The 17500-nt window shown below is 47.0% G+C and overlaps 1 protein-coding gene across 11 annotated transcripts in view; it reads right to left on the bottom strand.

Moving 5' to 3' along the window:
* nfixb (nuclear factor I/Xb) overlaps positions 1 to 17500 on the bottom strand; it is a 465085-nt gene that overhangs the window by 91403 nt on the left and 356182 nt on the right. For 10 of the 11 annotated variants that reach the window (XM_055664149.1, XM_055664144.1, XM_055664154.1 and 7 more), the window contains one exon: positions 16584 to 16646. The exons of the other annotated variant lie outside the window; for it this stretch is intronic. In XM_055664149.1, the coding sequence (XP_055520124.1) occupies positions 16584 to 16646 (63 nt within the window). The remainder of the gene's footprint in view (positions 1 to 16583; positions 16647 to 17500) is intronic. 11 annotated transcript variants of the gene reach the window in all.

The following is a 17500-nucleotide window of genomic DNA, read 5'->3' as shown; positions in this document are numbered from 1 at the left end:
TTGTGTGGCTGAGTGTGTGTGTGAGTGTGGCTGTAGTGTGTGTGTGTGTATGTGTGTGTGTGTGTGTGTGTGTGTGTGTGTGTGTGTGTGTGTGTGTGTGTGTGTGTGTGTGTGTGTTTGAGTGTGTGTGTGTGGGTGTGTGCCTGAGTATGTGTCTCTGAGTGTTTGTGTCTGAGTGTATCTGAGTGTGTGGGTGTGTGTGTGTGGCTGAGCATGTGTGTGTCTGATTGTGATGTTAGTCTGAGTGTGAGTGTGTGTGTCTGAGTGTGTGTGTGCGTGCGTGAGTGTGTGTTAGTGCAGTGCTCCAGTATCAGTGCCCTGTCCAGAGCTTTTCTTCCCAGCCATGCCTGCTACCCGCTAAAGCCTTTGGTTCATCTAAACTAACTGCTGCGCACACACACACACACACACACACACACACACACACACACACACACACACACACACACACACACACACACACACACACACACACACACACACACACACACACACACACACACACACACACACACACACACACATATTTACTCTCACACGCACAAACTCATATTCTCTCACATACAGTGTGGAAACAGGCCCTTCGGCCCAACATGCCTGTGTCGACCAAGATGTCCCATCTGCACTAGTCCCACCTGCCTGTGTTTGGCCCGCATCCCTCTAAACCTTTTTTGCTCAGGTATCTGTCCAAATCTCCCTGAAATGTTGTGATAGTCCCAGCCTCAACTACCTCCTCTGGCAGCTCGTTCCATACACCCACCACCCTCTGTGTGAAAAGTTACCTCTCAGATTCCTATTAAATATTTCCCCTCTAAGTATTTCCCCTCAATCCAGACTAAGCAAGAAAGAGAGAACAATTGCCCCAGCAGAGTTCTCCTGAACCAAGGCTCACAGGGTAAGGGGTAACACATCAAGGATTGACATGAGAAGAAATGTCTGCAGGTACTTGGGGCAGCGACTATCGCTCGTTTAAGAAACATTTGGACAGGTACATGGATAGGACAGGTTTAGAGGGATATGGGCCAAACGCAGGCAGGTGGGATTTGCTATCTGGCACAGTGACTGTGTCAAGATCACTGAAGCTCTCCACCCTGTGAGCCATGGATTCCTAGAAGCACACAGCACACTAATAGGCCCTTCAGCCCCTCTAGTCCATGCTGACCAGCAAGTGACACTGATAGCACACGGATCGCACCCTCCCCAGATGCACATAACTCTACCTAGCCCGGCACAGCGGTAGAGTTGCTGCCTCACAGCGCCAGAGACCCGGGTTCCATCCTAACTACGGGTGCTGTCTGTGTGGAGTTTGTACGTTCTCCCCGCGACCTGCGTGGGTTTTCTCTGGAATCCTCCCACATCCCAAAGATTGTAGGTTAATTGGCCGGGTATAATTGTAAATGTCCCTCGTGTCTCGGATAGAACTAGCGTGATCGCTGGTCGGCGTGGACTCGCTGGGCTGAAGGGCCTGTTTTCACGCTGAATCCCTAAAGCACTAAAGCAAAACTAAAAGACAACTTCAGTGCAAGGGCAATGTTATGCCTGACCACTGCCCACTGCGGTATTATCCTGCAAAGCCTTCCCATCATTTTGATCTTCCACAAGTTGTGCTAACCACTCCAGGAGGGGAGATGACGGAGATTTGGAGTGAACCTTGTTCCAGATCTACATGCTGGGACCTGCCTGCAAAGTGTCTGCAGAAGGGTCTCGACACAAAACATCACACGTCCCTTCTCTCCACAGATGATGCCTGAGCTGCTGATTTACTCCAGCATTGTGTGTCTGTCTTGGATCTGTTTGGGAAGGTCCTAATGCAAAACATGTTGGTTCAGTTGAGTTCAGTTGAGTTGAGTTCAATTTAGTTTAGTTTAGTTTAGTTTAGTTTAGTTTAGTTTAGTTTAATTTAGTTTAGTTTAGTTTATGTAAAGGAACAAGGAGGTCCTTCTGCAGTTGTACAGAGCCCTAGTGAGACCACACCTGGAGTATGTGTGCAGTTTTTGTCTCCTAATTTGAGGAAGGACATTCTTGCTATTAAGGGAGTGCCATGTTAATTCCCGGGATGGCGGCACTGATATTTGATGAAATAATGGATCGACTGAGCTTGTATTCATTGGAATTTAGAAGCATGAGAGGGGATCTTATAGAAACATGTCAAATTCTTAAAGGATTGGACAGGGAAGATGCAGGAAAAATGTTCCCCATGCTGGCCGAGTCCAGAACCAGGGGCCACACGGTTTAAGAATAAGTGGTAGGCCATTTAGACTGAGATGAGGAAAAACTTTTTCACCCAGCGAGTTGTGAATCTGTGGAATTCTCTGCCACAGAAGGCAGTGGAGGCCAATTCATTGGATGTTTTCAAGAGATAGTTAGATATCGTTAGTTAGGGCTGGCTTCCGAGCTGTATCGCGAAACGAAACTAAACTGCAGATGCTGTTTACAAAAAAAAGCACACAAAGTACTGGAGTAACTCAGCGGGTCAGCCAGCATCACTGGAGTGTTGTTTTTGGTTGGGACCCCCCTAGACATTCCCATTAGACCTCCCTCTGTTCTACAAGTCACCATCGCCAGAGACCCGGGTTCAATCCTGACCACGGGCGCTGTCTGTACGGAGTTTGTACAATCTGCGTGGGGTTTCTCCGAGAAATTTGGTTTCCTCCCACAATCCGAAGGCGCGGGTTAAATGAAGACAGACACAAAATGCTGGAGTAACTCAGCGGGACGGGCAGTGTCTCTGGAGAGAAGGAATGGGTGACGTTTCGGGTCGAGACCCTAGAGTGGAAGCAGGGACGGCAGATGCTGGTTTACAACTGAAGTTACAAAGTGCTGGAGTAACTCAGCGGGTCAATGGAGAAAAAGGATGAGTGTTGTTTTTGGTTAGGACCCCCCTTCACATTCCCATTAGGACAGTGTTTATGTGCGGGGATCGCTGGCCAGCGCAGACTTGATGGGCCGAAGGGCCTGTTTCCGTGCTGTATCTCTAAACCGTTTCCACTCATTGTGTCATTTACTGAAAGGATTTGAACCTGAGTCTCCTGGATCGTGAACCATCCAAATGACATCATCTTCCCTACAAACCTTCTCTCTGACCTCACCTTTCAGGAGAGGGTTAGATTTAGCTCTTAGGGCGAACGGAATCAAGGGATATGGGGAGATAGCCGGAGCGGGGTACTGATTTTGGATGATCAGCCACGATCGTATTGAATGGGGCCTTCCTTCGCAGGCTCGAAGGGCCCAATGGCCTACTCCAGCACCTTTTGTTTCTGTGACCCTGTCCACCTCTCAGCTCGGAGGAGGACATCCCCTGAAGCTGAAACCTCGTGTGTCTGATGGCCAACCAGTCAGTCTCCTCTGAGAAATGCCTGCCGTTGAACGGCAGTGGCGTGGCGACCTGATTGGGGCACAATACCCCAGTTTCTCCATGGCTCCCAGGCCCTACGATGGCGGGAGGGAGGGGGCATTGCCGCCTGAGGTTGGGAGAACCATTGTACAGGGAGCCATTGTATAGGCAGCCATTGTTTCACCCCATGGCGCCATTCAACACACAATAAGATGGAGGCCGGGCTGCATAAAAACTCCAATACTGTTGGGTTTACACAGATCAGACCTTATCAGATAAAGAAACAATGAACAGCTTAATCTAGCTGGAGGTGGACACACACCGTGAACACTAAACTGTAGACCATTATTCTCATTTCAATTCATTTAGAAAGTGGTGTTTTTTTTTAAAAGAACCCATTGAATGCAACATAAATAATTACTTGCTTTCATCCCCCTGTACATTCATTCTTCTACATGACAAAAGTCTTCTCATTGATTGGGTTTTATTTTCGGTCTTGGGGGCAGAGTGCCCTTGACCCGGGCTGCTGTGAGCCGGGCATTGTTCTGGGGTGGGCGAGCTGATGGATGCGATGGTGCCAGGCCTACTCCTCCTGCCACTGCTCCGCGGACCAGTCTCGGCGCCGACAAACCGTTTTCCGTCGGCAAGAAGCGTTCAAACGGCGCCGCCAAAACTCGGCAAAGCCTCCCCACGCAGGAGGACGACCCGTGTAGGCAGGACGTTTAGTTTGGTTCAGTTTAATTTGGAGCTACAGCGCCGAAACAGGCCCTTCGGCCCACCGAGCCCACTGGCCCATACTAACACTATCCTACACACACACTAGGGACAATTTACACATACATACACCAAGCCAATTAACCTACAAACCTGTACGTCTTTGGAGTGTGGGAGGAAACCGAAGCACCCGGAGGAAACCCACGCGGTCATGGGGAGAACGTGCAAACTCCGTACAGACAGCGCCCGTAGTCAGGATGGATCTCGGGTCTCTGGCGCTGTGAGGCAGCAACTCTACCGCTGCGCCACCGTGCCGCCCTTACGAACGCTCATTGTTTAGTTTAATTTGGATTTACAGCACGGAAACAGGCCCTTCGGCCCACCTCATCCACACCGACCATCGATCACCCGTTCACACTAGTTCTATGCTATCCCACTTTCTCATCCACTCCCTACACACGAGGGGCAATCTACAGAGGGTCGATTAACCTGGCAAACCTGCATGGTGTTTGGGATGTGGGAGGAAACCGGAGCACCCGGAGGAAACCCACGCTGTCTATACCATCGTACAGCGGGGGAACAGGCCCTGTGGCCCAACTTGCCCACGCCGGCCAACATTCCCCATCTACACCTGTCAATTATTGAGGGGAACAGGATTATTATAGAAACATAGAAACATAGACAATAGGTGCAGGAGTAGAGGCCATTCGGCCCTTCGAGCCTGCACCGCCATTCAATATGATCACGGCTGATCATCCAACTCAGTATCCCGTACCTGCCTTCTCTTCATACCCTCTGATCCCCTTGGCCACAAGGGCCACATCTAACTCCCTCTTAAATACAGCCAATGAAATGGCCTCAACTACCCTCTGTGGCAGAGAGTTCCAGAGATTCACCAACTCTCTGTGTGAAAAAAGTTTTTCTCATCTCGGTTTTAAAGGATTGCCCCCTTATCCTTAAGCTGTGACCCCTTGTCCTGGACTTCCCCAACATCGGGAACAATCTTCCTGCATCTAGCCTGTCCAACCCCTTAAGAATTTTGTAAGTTTCTGTAAGATCCCCTCTCAATCTCCTAAATTCTAGAGAGTACAAGCCGAGTCTATCCAGTCTTTCTTCATAAGACAGTCCTGACATCCCAGGAATCAGTCTGGTGAATCTTCTCAGTACTGCCTCTATGGCAAGAATGTCTTTCCTCAGATTAGGAGACCAAAACTGTATGCAATACTCCAGGTGTGGTCTCACCAAGACCCTGTACAACTGCAGTAGAACCTCCCTGCACTCCCTCTATGGCAATGATGAGAGGGATAGTGAGGTGGGCAGTGAAAAACATTGTCCGAGAGTGGTAATATCTGATATTAGAGGGCGTAGGTTTGGGGTGAGAGGGGCAAAGCTTAAAGGAGGTGTTTGGAGCATGTTTTTTTTTACATAGAGGGTGGTGAATGCCTGGAACATGCTACGCTGTGATACGATACTATACGATGGGCCTTTATTTATCCCAGGAGGGAAGTTGATCTGCCTACAGTCATAAAACACAACAAGATACATGAAACATGAGATTAAAGGGACTAGTGGAAAGAATTGGGGAAGGGGGTTGGCGGGCGGGAGGGGGAGGGGAGTCAGCCCACCCCACGACAAAGGGGGGGGAGGAGTTGTACAGTTTGATAGTCACAGGGGAAACGTATCTCCTGTGGCGTTCTGTGCTGCATCTTGGTGGAACCTGTGGTGGAGGCAGATATGAGAATGGCGTTGAAGAGGTTTATGGACAGGCACATGGATCTGCAGGGAATGGCGGGCGAAGGGTGATGTGCAGGCAGATCAGCTAAATGGTTAGCATGCAACCAAGCCTTTATCCCGGGACCACGTGGGTTTCCTCCAGGTGCTCCGGTTTCCTCCCACATCCCAAAGACGTGCAGGTTTGTCATTCAATTTAGTTGAGTTTAGTCCATTGTCACGTATACCGAGGTACAGTGAAAAGCTTTGATGGCGTGCTAACCAGTCAGCGATGGGTTAATTGGCTTCTGTAAATTGGCGCTGTCTTGTTTCTGCATGCTGTGATTGACCAAGGACTCAGGAGCAGAGAATGAGTACGGAACCAGGGACTTTTTTGGCACAAAATCCACGTTGACCATGAAACCAAGCCACCATCTTACAGATGAAACCGCAGTCAATGCTGGCCCTGAGCACATCTTTCTACTTTGATGGTTCATTCACTGCCACGAGTTCAGACTTACAGCGAAATGATCAGTACGGGTGTCAGGGGTTATGGGGAGAAGGCAGGAGAATGGGGTTAGGAGGGAGAGATAGATCAGCCATGATTGAATGGCGGAGTATTTAAGAAGGAACTGCAAATGCTGGAAAATCGAAGGTACACAAAAATGCTGAAGAAACTCAGCGGGTGCAGCAGCATCTATGGAGCGAAGGAAATAGGCAACGTTTCGGGACGAAGGAAATAGGCAACGTTTCGGGACGAAACGTTGCCTATTTCCTTCGCTCCATAGATGCTGCTGCACCCGCTGAGTTTCTCCAGCATTTTTGTGTACCTTTGAATGGTGGAGTAGATGGGCCAAATGTCCAAATTCGTCACCTAGAACTTATGATTATGATCTTATATACCGTCACCTCAAAAAAGTTGTAAATTAGTTTGCAATTATTTTCATTTTGTAACATTGTAAAAAGATGACTAAGTATTAAAAAAAATACCATTTATCGACTAAATTAATTGACATTGCACGGAGATGGGGGAGGGGCGGTGGCTTTGTCTAACCTCGGGCGCTGCTTGTGTGGAGTTTGCATGTTCTCCCTATGCATGTGTGGGTTTCCTACTGGTGATCAAATTCTACTACAGGTACTATCACTTATGTGTATGATCTGTAAACCGTCCCTAGTGTGTGTGTGTGTGTGTGTGTAGGAAGGAACTGGTGCATGGGAATCGCTGTATCCAGGCTGCATCTCGAAACTAAAAGCTAAAACACTCCCTGTCGGTACAATAGGTCAAAGATTTAACCTCCTCTACACATCGGAACACCACAGGGGGCAAAGTGGCCATCATGGTGTTGAACTTGCACAGTTAGGTACACATTATCCTCAAGTATTTAACTGGGGATTTACGTAACCTTGTCTTGAAAGCCCCAGTCGATCAATCATGTTAGCTTGTTGGATTGTTGGCGTGGCAAAAGCATCTCTCTCATCAAGATGATTTATTTCACTGGGACAATACACAGGCCACAAAGACTCCAGAAAGGAAATCATTTCATCTACTCGTTTGGTCATAACTAAGAAGGCTCGTTTCAACACTCGTTCCTGTTTAACCCTCTATCCTCCAAAACCCTCCTCGCCAGTACAGCCCCTTGATCTGACTTTGCTGGCTTTACCTTGCACTAAACGTTATTCTCTTATCATGTTTCTATACACTGCCAATGGCCCGACTGTAATCATGTATTGTCTTTAAGGTGACTTGATAGCACGCAACAAAAGCTTTTCACTGTACCTCGGTACACGTGACAATAAACTAAACTAAACTAAACTAAACTAAACTAAACTAAACTAAACTAAAATAAACTAAACTAAACTAATCTAAACTAAACTAAACTAAACTAAACTAAACTAAACTAAACTAAACTAAACTAAACTAAACTAAACTAAACTAAACTAAAATAAACTAAACTAAACTAAACTAAACTAAACCGAACTAAACCAAACTAAACTAAACTAACTGAACTGAAAAACTAAACTAAACTAAACTAAACTAAACTAAACTAAACTAAACTAAACTAAACTAAACTAAACTAAACTAAACTAAACTAAACTAAACTAAACTAAACTAAAACTAAACTAAACTGAACTAAACTAAACTCAAACTAAACTAAACTAAACTAAACGAAACTAAACTAAACTAAACTAAACTAAACTAAACTAAAAACTAAACTAAACTAAACTAAACCAAACTAAACTAAACTAAACTAAACTAAACTAAACTAAACTAAACTAAACTAAACTAAACTAAACTAAACTAAACTAAACTAGACTAAACCATCAGAATCATTGCTCCTGACTCTCCTGTCTCAGGCTCCAGGGCTTGATGTTACCAAAGCTGTAACTGGACTTGTGTCTCACTAACTTAGTTTAGATTTAGTTTAGTTTAGTTTAGTTTAGTTTAGAGATACAGCGCGGAAACAGGCCATTCAGCCCACCGGGTCGGCACACTATCCTCCATACACTAGGGACATTCTTTACATTAGTTTACTACATTTCCACCAAGCCGATTATTCTACAAACCAGTGCGCCTTTGGGGTGTGGGAGGAAACCAAAGATCCCGGAGAAAATCTCAGGGAGAACATCCAAACTCCATCCAGCCAGCACCCATGTTCAGGATTGAACCCGGGTCTCTGGCGCTATAAGGCAGCAACTCTACCGCTGCGCCACCGTGCCGCCCGACTAGAGAAGGTGACGAAGGAGATAGATGACGGTAGTTTAGTGAAGATAGACACAAAATGCTGGAGTAACTCAGCGGGACAGGCAGCATCTCTGGAGAGAAAGAAGGGGCAACGTTTCAGATCGAGACCCTTCTTCAAACCAGCATCTGCAATTCCTTCCTACACAAGGTAGTTGAGCGGATGTTGTATACATGGATTTTAGTAAGGCTTTTGATAAGGGCCCCCTTGGTAAGCAGATCCAGAAGATTATGATGTACAGGATTCCCAATGACTTGTTTAGAGATACAGCACGGAAACAGGCCCTTCGGCCCACTGAGTCCACACCGACCAGCGACCCCCGCACATTAACACAAGCCTATACACAACAGGGACACTTTACACTAAAACCATGTATACAACTCCAAGCCAATTAACCTACAGACTTGGTCGTCTCACTAACTTGGAGTGTGGGAGGAAACCTAAGATCTCAAAGAAAATCCATGTGGTCACGGGGAGAACGTACAAACTCCGTACAGACAGCACCCATAGTCGGGATCGAACCCATGCCTCCGGCGCTTCAAGGGCTGTAAAGCAGCAACTCTACCGCTGAGCCACCATGCCGCCCACAGTGGGCGTATAGATTTTGAACTGGTGAGGCCAATTAGTGAGGCCAATTCTGGAGTATGGTGTACAATTTTGGTCGCGAAATTATAGGAAAGATGTCAACAAAATAGAGAGAGTACAGAGGAGATTTACTAGAATGTTGCCTGGGTTTCAGCAACTAAGTTACAGAGAAAGGTTGAACAAGATAGGTCTTTATTCTTTGGAGCGCAGAAGGTTAAGGGGGGACTTGATAGAGGTCTTTAAAATGATGAGAGGGATGGACAGAGTTGACGTGGACAAGCTTTTTCCATTGAGAGTATTAGGAAAAAGGGAAGTGCAACGAGACCTGGGTGTCCTTGTACATCAGTCACTGAAAGTAAACATGCAGGTACAGCAGGCAGTGAAGAAAGCTAACGAGAGGATTTGAGTATAGGAGTAAAGAGGTCTTTCAGGGCCCTGGTGAAACCACATCTGAAGTATTGTGTGCAGTTTTGAGGAAGGACATCCTTGCTATTGAGGCAGTGCAGCGTAGGTTCACGAGGTTAATCCCTGGGATGGCGGGACTGTCATATGAGTAAAGATTGGAAAGACTGGGCTTGTATTCACTGGAATTTTGAAGGATGAGAGGGAATCTTATAGAAACATATTAAATTATAAAAGGACTGGACAAGCTAGATACTGGAACAATGTTCCTGATGTTGGTGGAGTCCAGAACCAGGGACCACAGTCTAAGAGTAAATCGGGAGCCATTTAAAACTGAGATGAGAAAAAACTTTTTCACCCAGAGAGTTGTGAATTTGTGGAATTCCCTGCCACAGAGGGCAGTGGAGGCCAAGTCACTGGATGGATTTAAGAGAGAGTTAGATAGAGCTCTAGGGGCTAGTGGAATCAAGGGATATGGGGAGAAGGCAGGCACGGGTTACTGATTGTGGATGATCAGCCATGATCACAATGAATGACGGTACAGGCTCGAAGGGGCCAAATGGCCTCCTCCTGCACTTATTTTCTGTATTTCTATATTTCTAAGACAGGGGGTTGTGGTGGAAGGAAGATATTCTGGCTGGAGGTCTGTGTAGTGGAGTTTAGTTTAGTTCTGTTTAGAGGTATAGTGCAGAAACAGGTTCTTCGGCCCAGCCAATTAATCTACAGACATGTACGCCTTTTGGAGTGTGGGAGGAAACCGGAGCACCCGGTGAAAAACCATGCAGTCACAGGGAGAACGTGCAAACTCCGTACAGACAGCACCCATAGTCAGGATTGAACCCGGGTCTCTGGCGCTGTGAGGCAGCAACTCTACCATTCTGCAGGGATCTATACTATTTCTGATACCTATAAATAACCATAAGATTTAGGAGCTGAGTTAGGCCATTCGGCCCTTCGAGTTCCTCCCGACCCCATTCTCCTGCCTTCTCCCTGCAACTTTTGACACCTGTGCTAATTAAGAATCTATCTATCTCTGCTTTAAAAATATATCCATTGACTTAACCTCCACAGTCGTCAGCGACAATGAATTCCACAGATTCGCCAACCTCTGACTAAAGAAATTCCTCCTCATCTCCATTCTAAAGGTACGTCCTTTTATTCTGAGGCTGTGCCCTTTGGTTCTAGACTCTCCTTGCTACAAACATTGTTACCATGTCCACTCTGTCCAGGCCTTTCATTGATCAACCGTAGGAAACCCACACATGCACAGGGAGAACTTGCAAACTCCACACAAGCAGCACCCGAGGTTAGACAAAGCCACCGCCCCTCCCCCATCCCCGTATCACCCTGTGCAATGTCAATTAATTTAGTCAATAAATGGTGTTTTTTAATACTTAGTCATCTGTTTACAATGTTACAAAATGAAAATGAAAATTAATTTATAACGTTTTTGAGGTGACGGAATATATGATCATAATCATAAGTTCCGGGAGTTGAATTTGGCCATTTGGCCCATCTACTCCACCATTCAATCATGGCTGATCTATCTCTCCCTCCTAACCCCATTCTCCTGCCTTCTCCCCATAACCCCTGACACCCGCACTAATCAATAATCTATCAAACCCAGCCTTAAAAATATCCACTGACTTGGCCTCCACAGCCTTCTGTGGCAAAGAATTCTACAGATTCACCACCCTCTGATTGAAGAAATTCCTCCTCATCTCCATTTTATAGGTATGACCTATTATTCTGAGGCTGTCCAGTGGAAACATCGTCTCCACATCCACTCTATCCAGAATTTCACTATTCGCTAAGTTTCAATGAGTTTCCCCCTCATCCTTCTAAACCTCCAGCGAGTACAGGACTAGTTCCATCAAACGCTCATCATATATTAACCCACACATGTGCAGAGTCTCTTGCCCAGAGTGGGGGAATCGAGGACCAGAGGCCATAGGTTTAAGGTGAAGGGGGAAAGATTTAATAGGGTGATACAACGTGGAAACAGGCCCTTCGGCCCAACTTGCCCACACCGGCCAACATATCCCAGCTACACTAGTCCCACCTGCCTGCGCTTGGTCCATATCCCTCCACACCTGTCCTATCCATGTACCTGTCTAACGTTGGGATAGTCCCAGCCTCAACTACCTCCTCTGGCAGCTCGTTCCATACACCCACCACCCTCTGTGTGAAAAAGTTACCCCTCAGATTCCCATTAAATCTTTTCCCCTTCACCTTGAACCTATGTCCTGTGGTCCTCGATTCACCTACTCTGGGCAAGAGACTCTGTACATCTACCCGATCTATTCCTCTCATGATTTTATATGCCTCTATAAGATGTGGCATTACAGTAACGTTGAACCATTGTTCCATGGAAGGCCCACCAACTCAGGCACGACTGGAGCCCACACTAGAAGGGGGATGACAGAGGAGAGGCCATAACCTCAAGCTACAGACTGCACAGGGCAAATATTGGTTTGGATGGTTCAACTACAAAGAGGCAATATTCTTATCTTGCCCAGTCTCTTGCCCGGAATCGGTGAATCAAGGAGCAGAGGACATACGTTTAGGGTGAAGGGGAAAAGATTTAATAGGAATCTGAGGGGTAACCTTTTCACACAAAGGGTGGTGGGTGTAAGGAACGAGCTGCTGGAGGAGATAGTTGAGGCTGGGACTATCCCATCGTTTAACAACTAGTTAGGCAGGTACGTGGATAGGGCAGGGATATGGACCAAACGTGCATCTAGTGTAGCTGGGACATGTGGGCCGGTATGGGCAAGTTGGGCCGAAGGGCCTGTTTCCACACTGTATCGCTCTATCCCTCAAAACATCCAATGGCAAACTGATTTCAACCGAATGACTCCCGTGGAATTATTATCCCCTCTGCTCCATCATTCTGGAGCTGATCAAGGATAGAGAATTCTAACACTAGAAACTGGAGAAGATGGGCTGAAGAGATCTGTGGCCTTTATCCCTCCAAACCTGTCCAATCCATGTACCTGTCTAAATGTTTGTTAAACGTTGGGATAGTCCCAGCCTCAACTACCTCCTCTGGCAGCTTGCTCCATACACCCATACACCCACCACCCTTTGTGTGAAAAAGTTGCCCCTCTGGTACCAATTAAATCATTCCCCCCTCACCTTAAAGCTATGTCCTCTGGTTCTCGATTCCCCGAGTCTGGGTAGCAGACTGTGCATTTATCCTGTATATTCCCCTTTGTACACCTCTGTAAGATCATCGCACATCCTCCAGTGATCCACGGAACATAGTTCACTAGTTATAGAAGTAGAATGGGGCCATTCGGCCCATTGAGTCTACTCCGCCATTCAATCATGGCTGACCTCTGCTTCCTAATCCCATTTTCCTGCCTTCTCCCCATAACCCTTGACACCCATTCTAAACAAGAATTTACCTAAAAAATATCGACTAACTTGGCCTCCAGTGGCAATGAGTTCCACAGATTAACTACACTCTGACTAAAGAAGTTCTTCCTCACCTCCTTTCTAAAAGAGCGCCCTTTAATTCTGAGACTGTGCCCTCTGGCCCTAGACTCTCCCACCAGTGGAAACATCCTCTCCACATCCACTCGATCCAGGCCTTTCATTATTCTGTAAGATTCAATGAGGTCCCCCCTCAACCTTCTAAGCTCCAGTGAGTACAAGCCCAGTGTCGTCAAATGCTCATCATATGCTAACCCACTCATTCCTGGGATCATTCTTGTAAACCTGCTCTGGACCCACTCCAGAGCCAGCACATCCTTCCTCAGATATGGGGCCCAGATTAGCTCAACGTTCTTCAAATGCAGCCTAACCAGAGCCTTGTAGAGCCTCAGCCTAGTCCTAGACTACTCAACCCCTCGAGTCCTGGCAACAGTCCCCAGTCAACTTCATTACAGTGCGGGAACTGTTCACCTTCACCTCCCGGTTTACTGGGAGCTTGCTGTGTGCGAATCACGTGCCTGTGCCCGTAACAATGACACAATGCACTTCAGTCTGAAGGAGGGTCTCGACCCCAAACGTCACCCATTCCTTCTCTCCAGAGATGCTGCCTGTCCCACTGAGTTACTCCGGCATTTTGTGTTTATCTCCCTGTAATCATGTCAGTTTACCCTGGTTGTTCCATAGAAACATAGAAACATAGAAATTAGGTGCAGGAGTAGGCCATTTGGCCCTTCGAGCCTGCACCGCCATTCGATATGATCACGGCTGATCATCCAACTCAGTATCCCATCCCTGCCTTCTCTCCATACCCCCTGATCCCTTCAGCCACAAGGGCCACATCTAACTCCCTCTTAAACATAGCCAACGAACTGTGGCCTCAACTACCTTCTGTGGCAGAGAATTCCACAGATTCACCACTCTCTGTGTGAAAAATGATTTTCTCATCTCGGTCCTAAAAGATTTCCCTCTTATCCTTAAACTGTGACCCCTAGTTCTGGACTTCCCCAACATCGGGAACAATCGTCCTGCATCTAGCCTGTCCAACCGCTTAAGAATTTTGTAAGTTTCTATAAGATTCCCCCTCAATCTTCTAAATTCTAGCGAGTACGAGCCGAGTCTATCCAGTCTTTCTTCATATGAAAGTCCTGCCATCCCAGGAATCAGGAATTCCCATTTACTCCCACATCGATACTAACTCATTGGAGGCTTTTAACTATCTCTAATCAGACTGTATTTTGCACACTTCATCTTTTATCTGTACACTGTGTACAGTGTGACTGAAATCATGTACAGTCTTTTCTTTGACTGTAGAGCCCGCAACTGTTCCTCAATACATGTAACGATAATAAACTAAACTAAATTAAACAAAATATGCAGGTTAGACAGGCACAAAGTGCTGGAGTAACTCAGCAGGACAGGCAGCATCTCTGGAGAGAAGGAATTGGTGACATTTCTGGGTCGAGTCCTTTCTTCTGCAGAAGAAGAAATGGGCCTGAAGAAGGGTCTCGACCCGAAACATCACCTCTTCCTTCTCTCCAGAGATGCTGCCTGACCCGCTGAGTTACTCCAGTGCTTTGTTTATATCTTTGGTATAAACCAGCATCTGCAGTTCCTAGTTTCTACTAAAGGTTAACTCACTACTGTGACAATTAGGTTACACAAAAAAGCTGGAGAAACTCAGCGGGTGCAGCAGCATCTATGGAGCGAAGGAAATAGGCAACGTTTCGGGCCGAAACCCTTCTTCAGACGAGTGACAATTACCCCAGGTGTTTAGCTGAGTGGCAGAAATGAGACATTTAATGAGAGTATGGTGAGAATAAACGATAGGATTAATGTCAATGGGTGGTTTGTGGTCAGCATGTCTTTGGTGGGCTGAAGGGTCTGTTTCGGCATTATAGCTCTTCGAGACTCTACTGATAATGAAAAGGATTGTTCCTGGTGAGGATTGGCGCAATTTTAGAGTGATTCAGCGTGGAAACAGGCCTTTCGGCCCATCTTAACCACACCGGCCAACATGCCCCCATCTACACTAGTCCCGCCCGCCCGTGTTTACCCCACATCCCTCCAAATCTGTCCCATCCATGTATCTGTCTAACTGTTTCTTGAATGGTGCGATAGTCCCAGCCTCAACTACCTCCTCTGGCAGCTTGTTCCATACACCCACTTACACTGTGTAAAAAAGTTACCCCTCGGATTCCTATTAAATCTTTTTCCCTTCACCTTAAACCTATGTCCTCTGGTCCTTGATTCCCCTACTCTGGGCAAGAGACATAGAAACATAGAAACATAGAAATTAGGTGCAGGAGTAGGCCATTCGGCCCTTCGAGCCTGCACCGCCATTCAATATGATCATGGCTGATCATCCAACTCAGTATCCCGTACCTGCCTTCTCTCCATACCCCCTGATCCCCTTAGCCACAAGGGCCACATCTAACCCCCTCTTAAATATAGCCAATGAACTGGCCTTGACTACCCTCTGTGGCAGAGAGTTCCAGAGATTCACCACTCTCTGTGTGAAAAAAGTTCTTCTCATCTCGGTTTTAAAGGATTTCCCCTCTATCCTTAAGCTGTGACCCCTTGTCCTGGACTTCCCCAACATCGGGAGCAATCTTCCTGCATCTAGCCTGTCCAACCCCTTAAGAATTTTGTAAGTTTCTATAAGATCCCCTCTCAATCTCCTAAATTCTAGCGAGTATAAACCAAGTCTATCCAGTCTTTCTTCATATGAAAGTCCTGCCATCCCAGGAATCAGTCTAGTGAACCTTCTCTGTACTCCCTCTATGGCACGAATGTCTTTCCTCAGATTTGGAGACCAAAACTGTACGCAATACTCCAGGTGTGGTCTCACCAAGACCCTGTACAACTGCAGTAGAACCTCCCTGCTCCTATACTCAAATCCTTTTGCTATGAAAGCTAACATACCATTCACTTTCTTCACTGCCTGCTGCACCTGCATGCCTACTTTCAATGACTGGTGTACCATGACACCCAGGTCTCGCTGCATCTCCCCTTTTCCCAGTTGGCCACCATTTAGATAATAGTCTGCTTTCCTGTTTTTGCCACCAAAATGGATAACCTCACATTTATCGTGCGGATTTCTGTGGATCTACCCGGTTTATTCCTTTCATGATTTTATACACAATTTCTGTCGAAGAGATGAATGTGTGGCTCAGCGGTAGAGATGCTGCATTACAGCTCGTGCAGCTCCAGAGACCCGGGTTCGATCCTGACTACGGGCGCTGTCTGTACGGAGGTTGTTCGTTCTCCCGCGATCGCGTGGTCTTCGGTTTCCTCCCCCACGCCAAAGACGTGCAGGCTTACAGTTTAATGGGCTTGGTGTAAGTGTAAATTGTCCCTGGGGTGGGTCGGGTGATGTTAGTGTGCGGGGATCGCTGGCCAGCCCAGCGTGGACTCGGTGGGCCTGAGGGCAAGTTTCCGCGCAGTATGTCTCAACTAAACTCAACTAAACCTTGTATTTGCAACTTTACTTGGTCACAAGTTGGTACTGGAAGGGCTGATCGGGATACAAAATGGCTGCTGCGGTGTGAGGTGGTAGGTGACCTTGCCCAGAGTTCTGGGTCACCAGTATGTGAGGGGGCCTGATCATGGTGCCTCTCCTAATGCCTGGCCCTGAGCAGTAGATAATCGTCGATCTTTACCATTAGGTGGTGGTTTGACATCTGCATCTCCTTGCTGGTTCGAGCTTTCAGATTGTCCTGACTCTGTGAGATAAAAAGAGACGTGTGGTCAGAACTAGGATTCTCTGTCTATCATTCAACCAAACACCGCCCCACAGCAAACGCCAACATGGCCTCCTCATAACTTCACCTCTGAACTTTCACCTCACATGGCCGCCTGAAACATTTGACGTTTTCTAGTCGGGGGGCACTGGTTGCCGGGGAAACTTTTGCCAAACGTATTCAAATTAGTTCACACCTCGAAACAGAAGGCGGGGGGGTCCCCAACCGGAAACATCACACATTCCTTCTCCCCAGAGATGCTGCATGACATAAGAGATTAGTGTGCAAACTTAAAGCACACGGTATTGGGGGTTCAGTATTGATGTGGATAGAGAACTGGCTGGCAGACAGGAAGCAAAGAGTAGGAGTAAACGGGTCCTTTTCACAATGGCAGGCTGTGACTAGTGGGGTACCGCAAGGCTCAGTGCTGGGACCCCAGCTATTTACAATATATATTAATGATTTGAATGAAGGAATTGAATACAACATCTCCAAGTTTGCGGATGACACGAAGCTGGGGGCCAGTGTTAGCTGTGAGGAGGATGCTAGGAGGCTGCAAGGTGACTTGGATAGGCTGGGTGAGTGGGCAAATGCATGGCAGATGCAGTATGATGTGGATAAATGTGAGGTTATCCACTTTGGTGGCAAAAATAGGAAAGTAGACTATTATCTGAATGGTGGCCGATTAGGAAAAGGGGAGATGCAACGAGACCTGGGTGTCATGGTACACCAGTCATTGAAAGTAGGCATGCAGGTGCAGCAGGCAGTGAAGAAAGCGAATGGTATGTTAGCATTCATAGCAAAACGATCTGAGTATAGGGGCAGGGAGGTTCTAC

The sequence above is a fragment of the Leucoraja erinacea genome, chromosome 39 (assembly GCF_028641065.1).
Source record: "Leucoraja erinacea ecotype New England chromosome 39, Leri_hhj_1, whole genome shotgun sequence".
Lineage (NCBI taxonomy): Eukaryota > Metazoa > Chordata > Chondrichthyes > Rajiformes > Rajidae > Leucoraja > Leucoraja erinaceus.
Note: the sequence above shows the minus strand (reverse complement) of the source record. Positions and strands in the feature narration are given on the sequence as shown.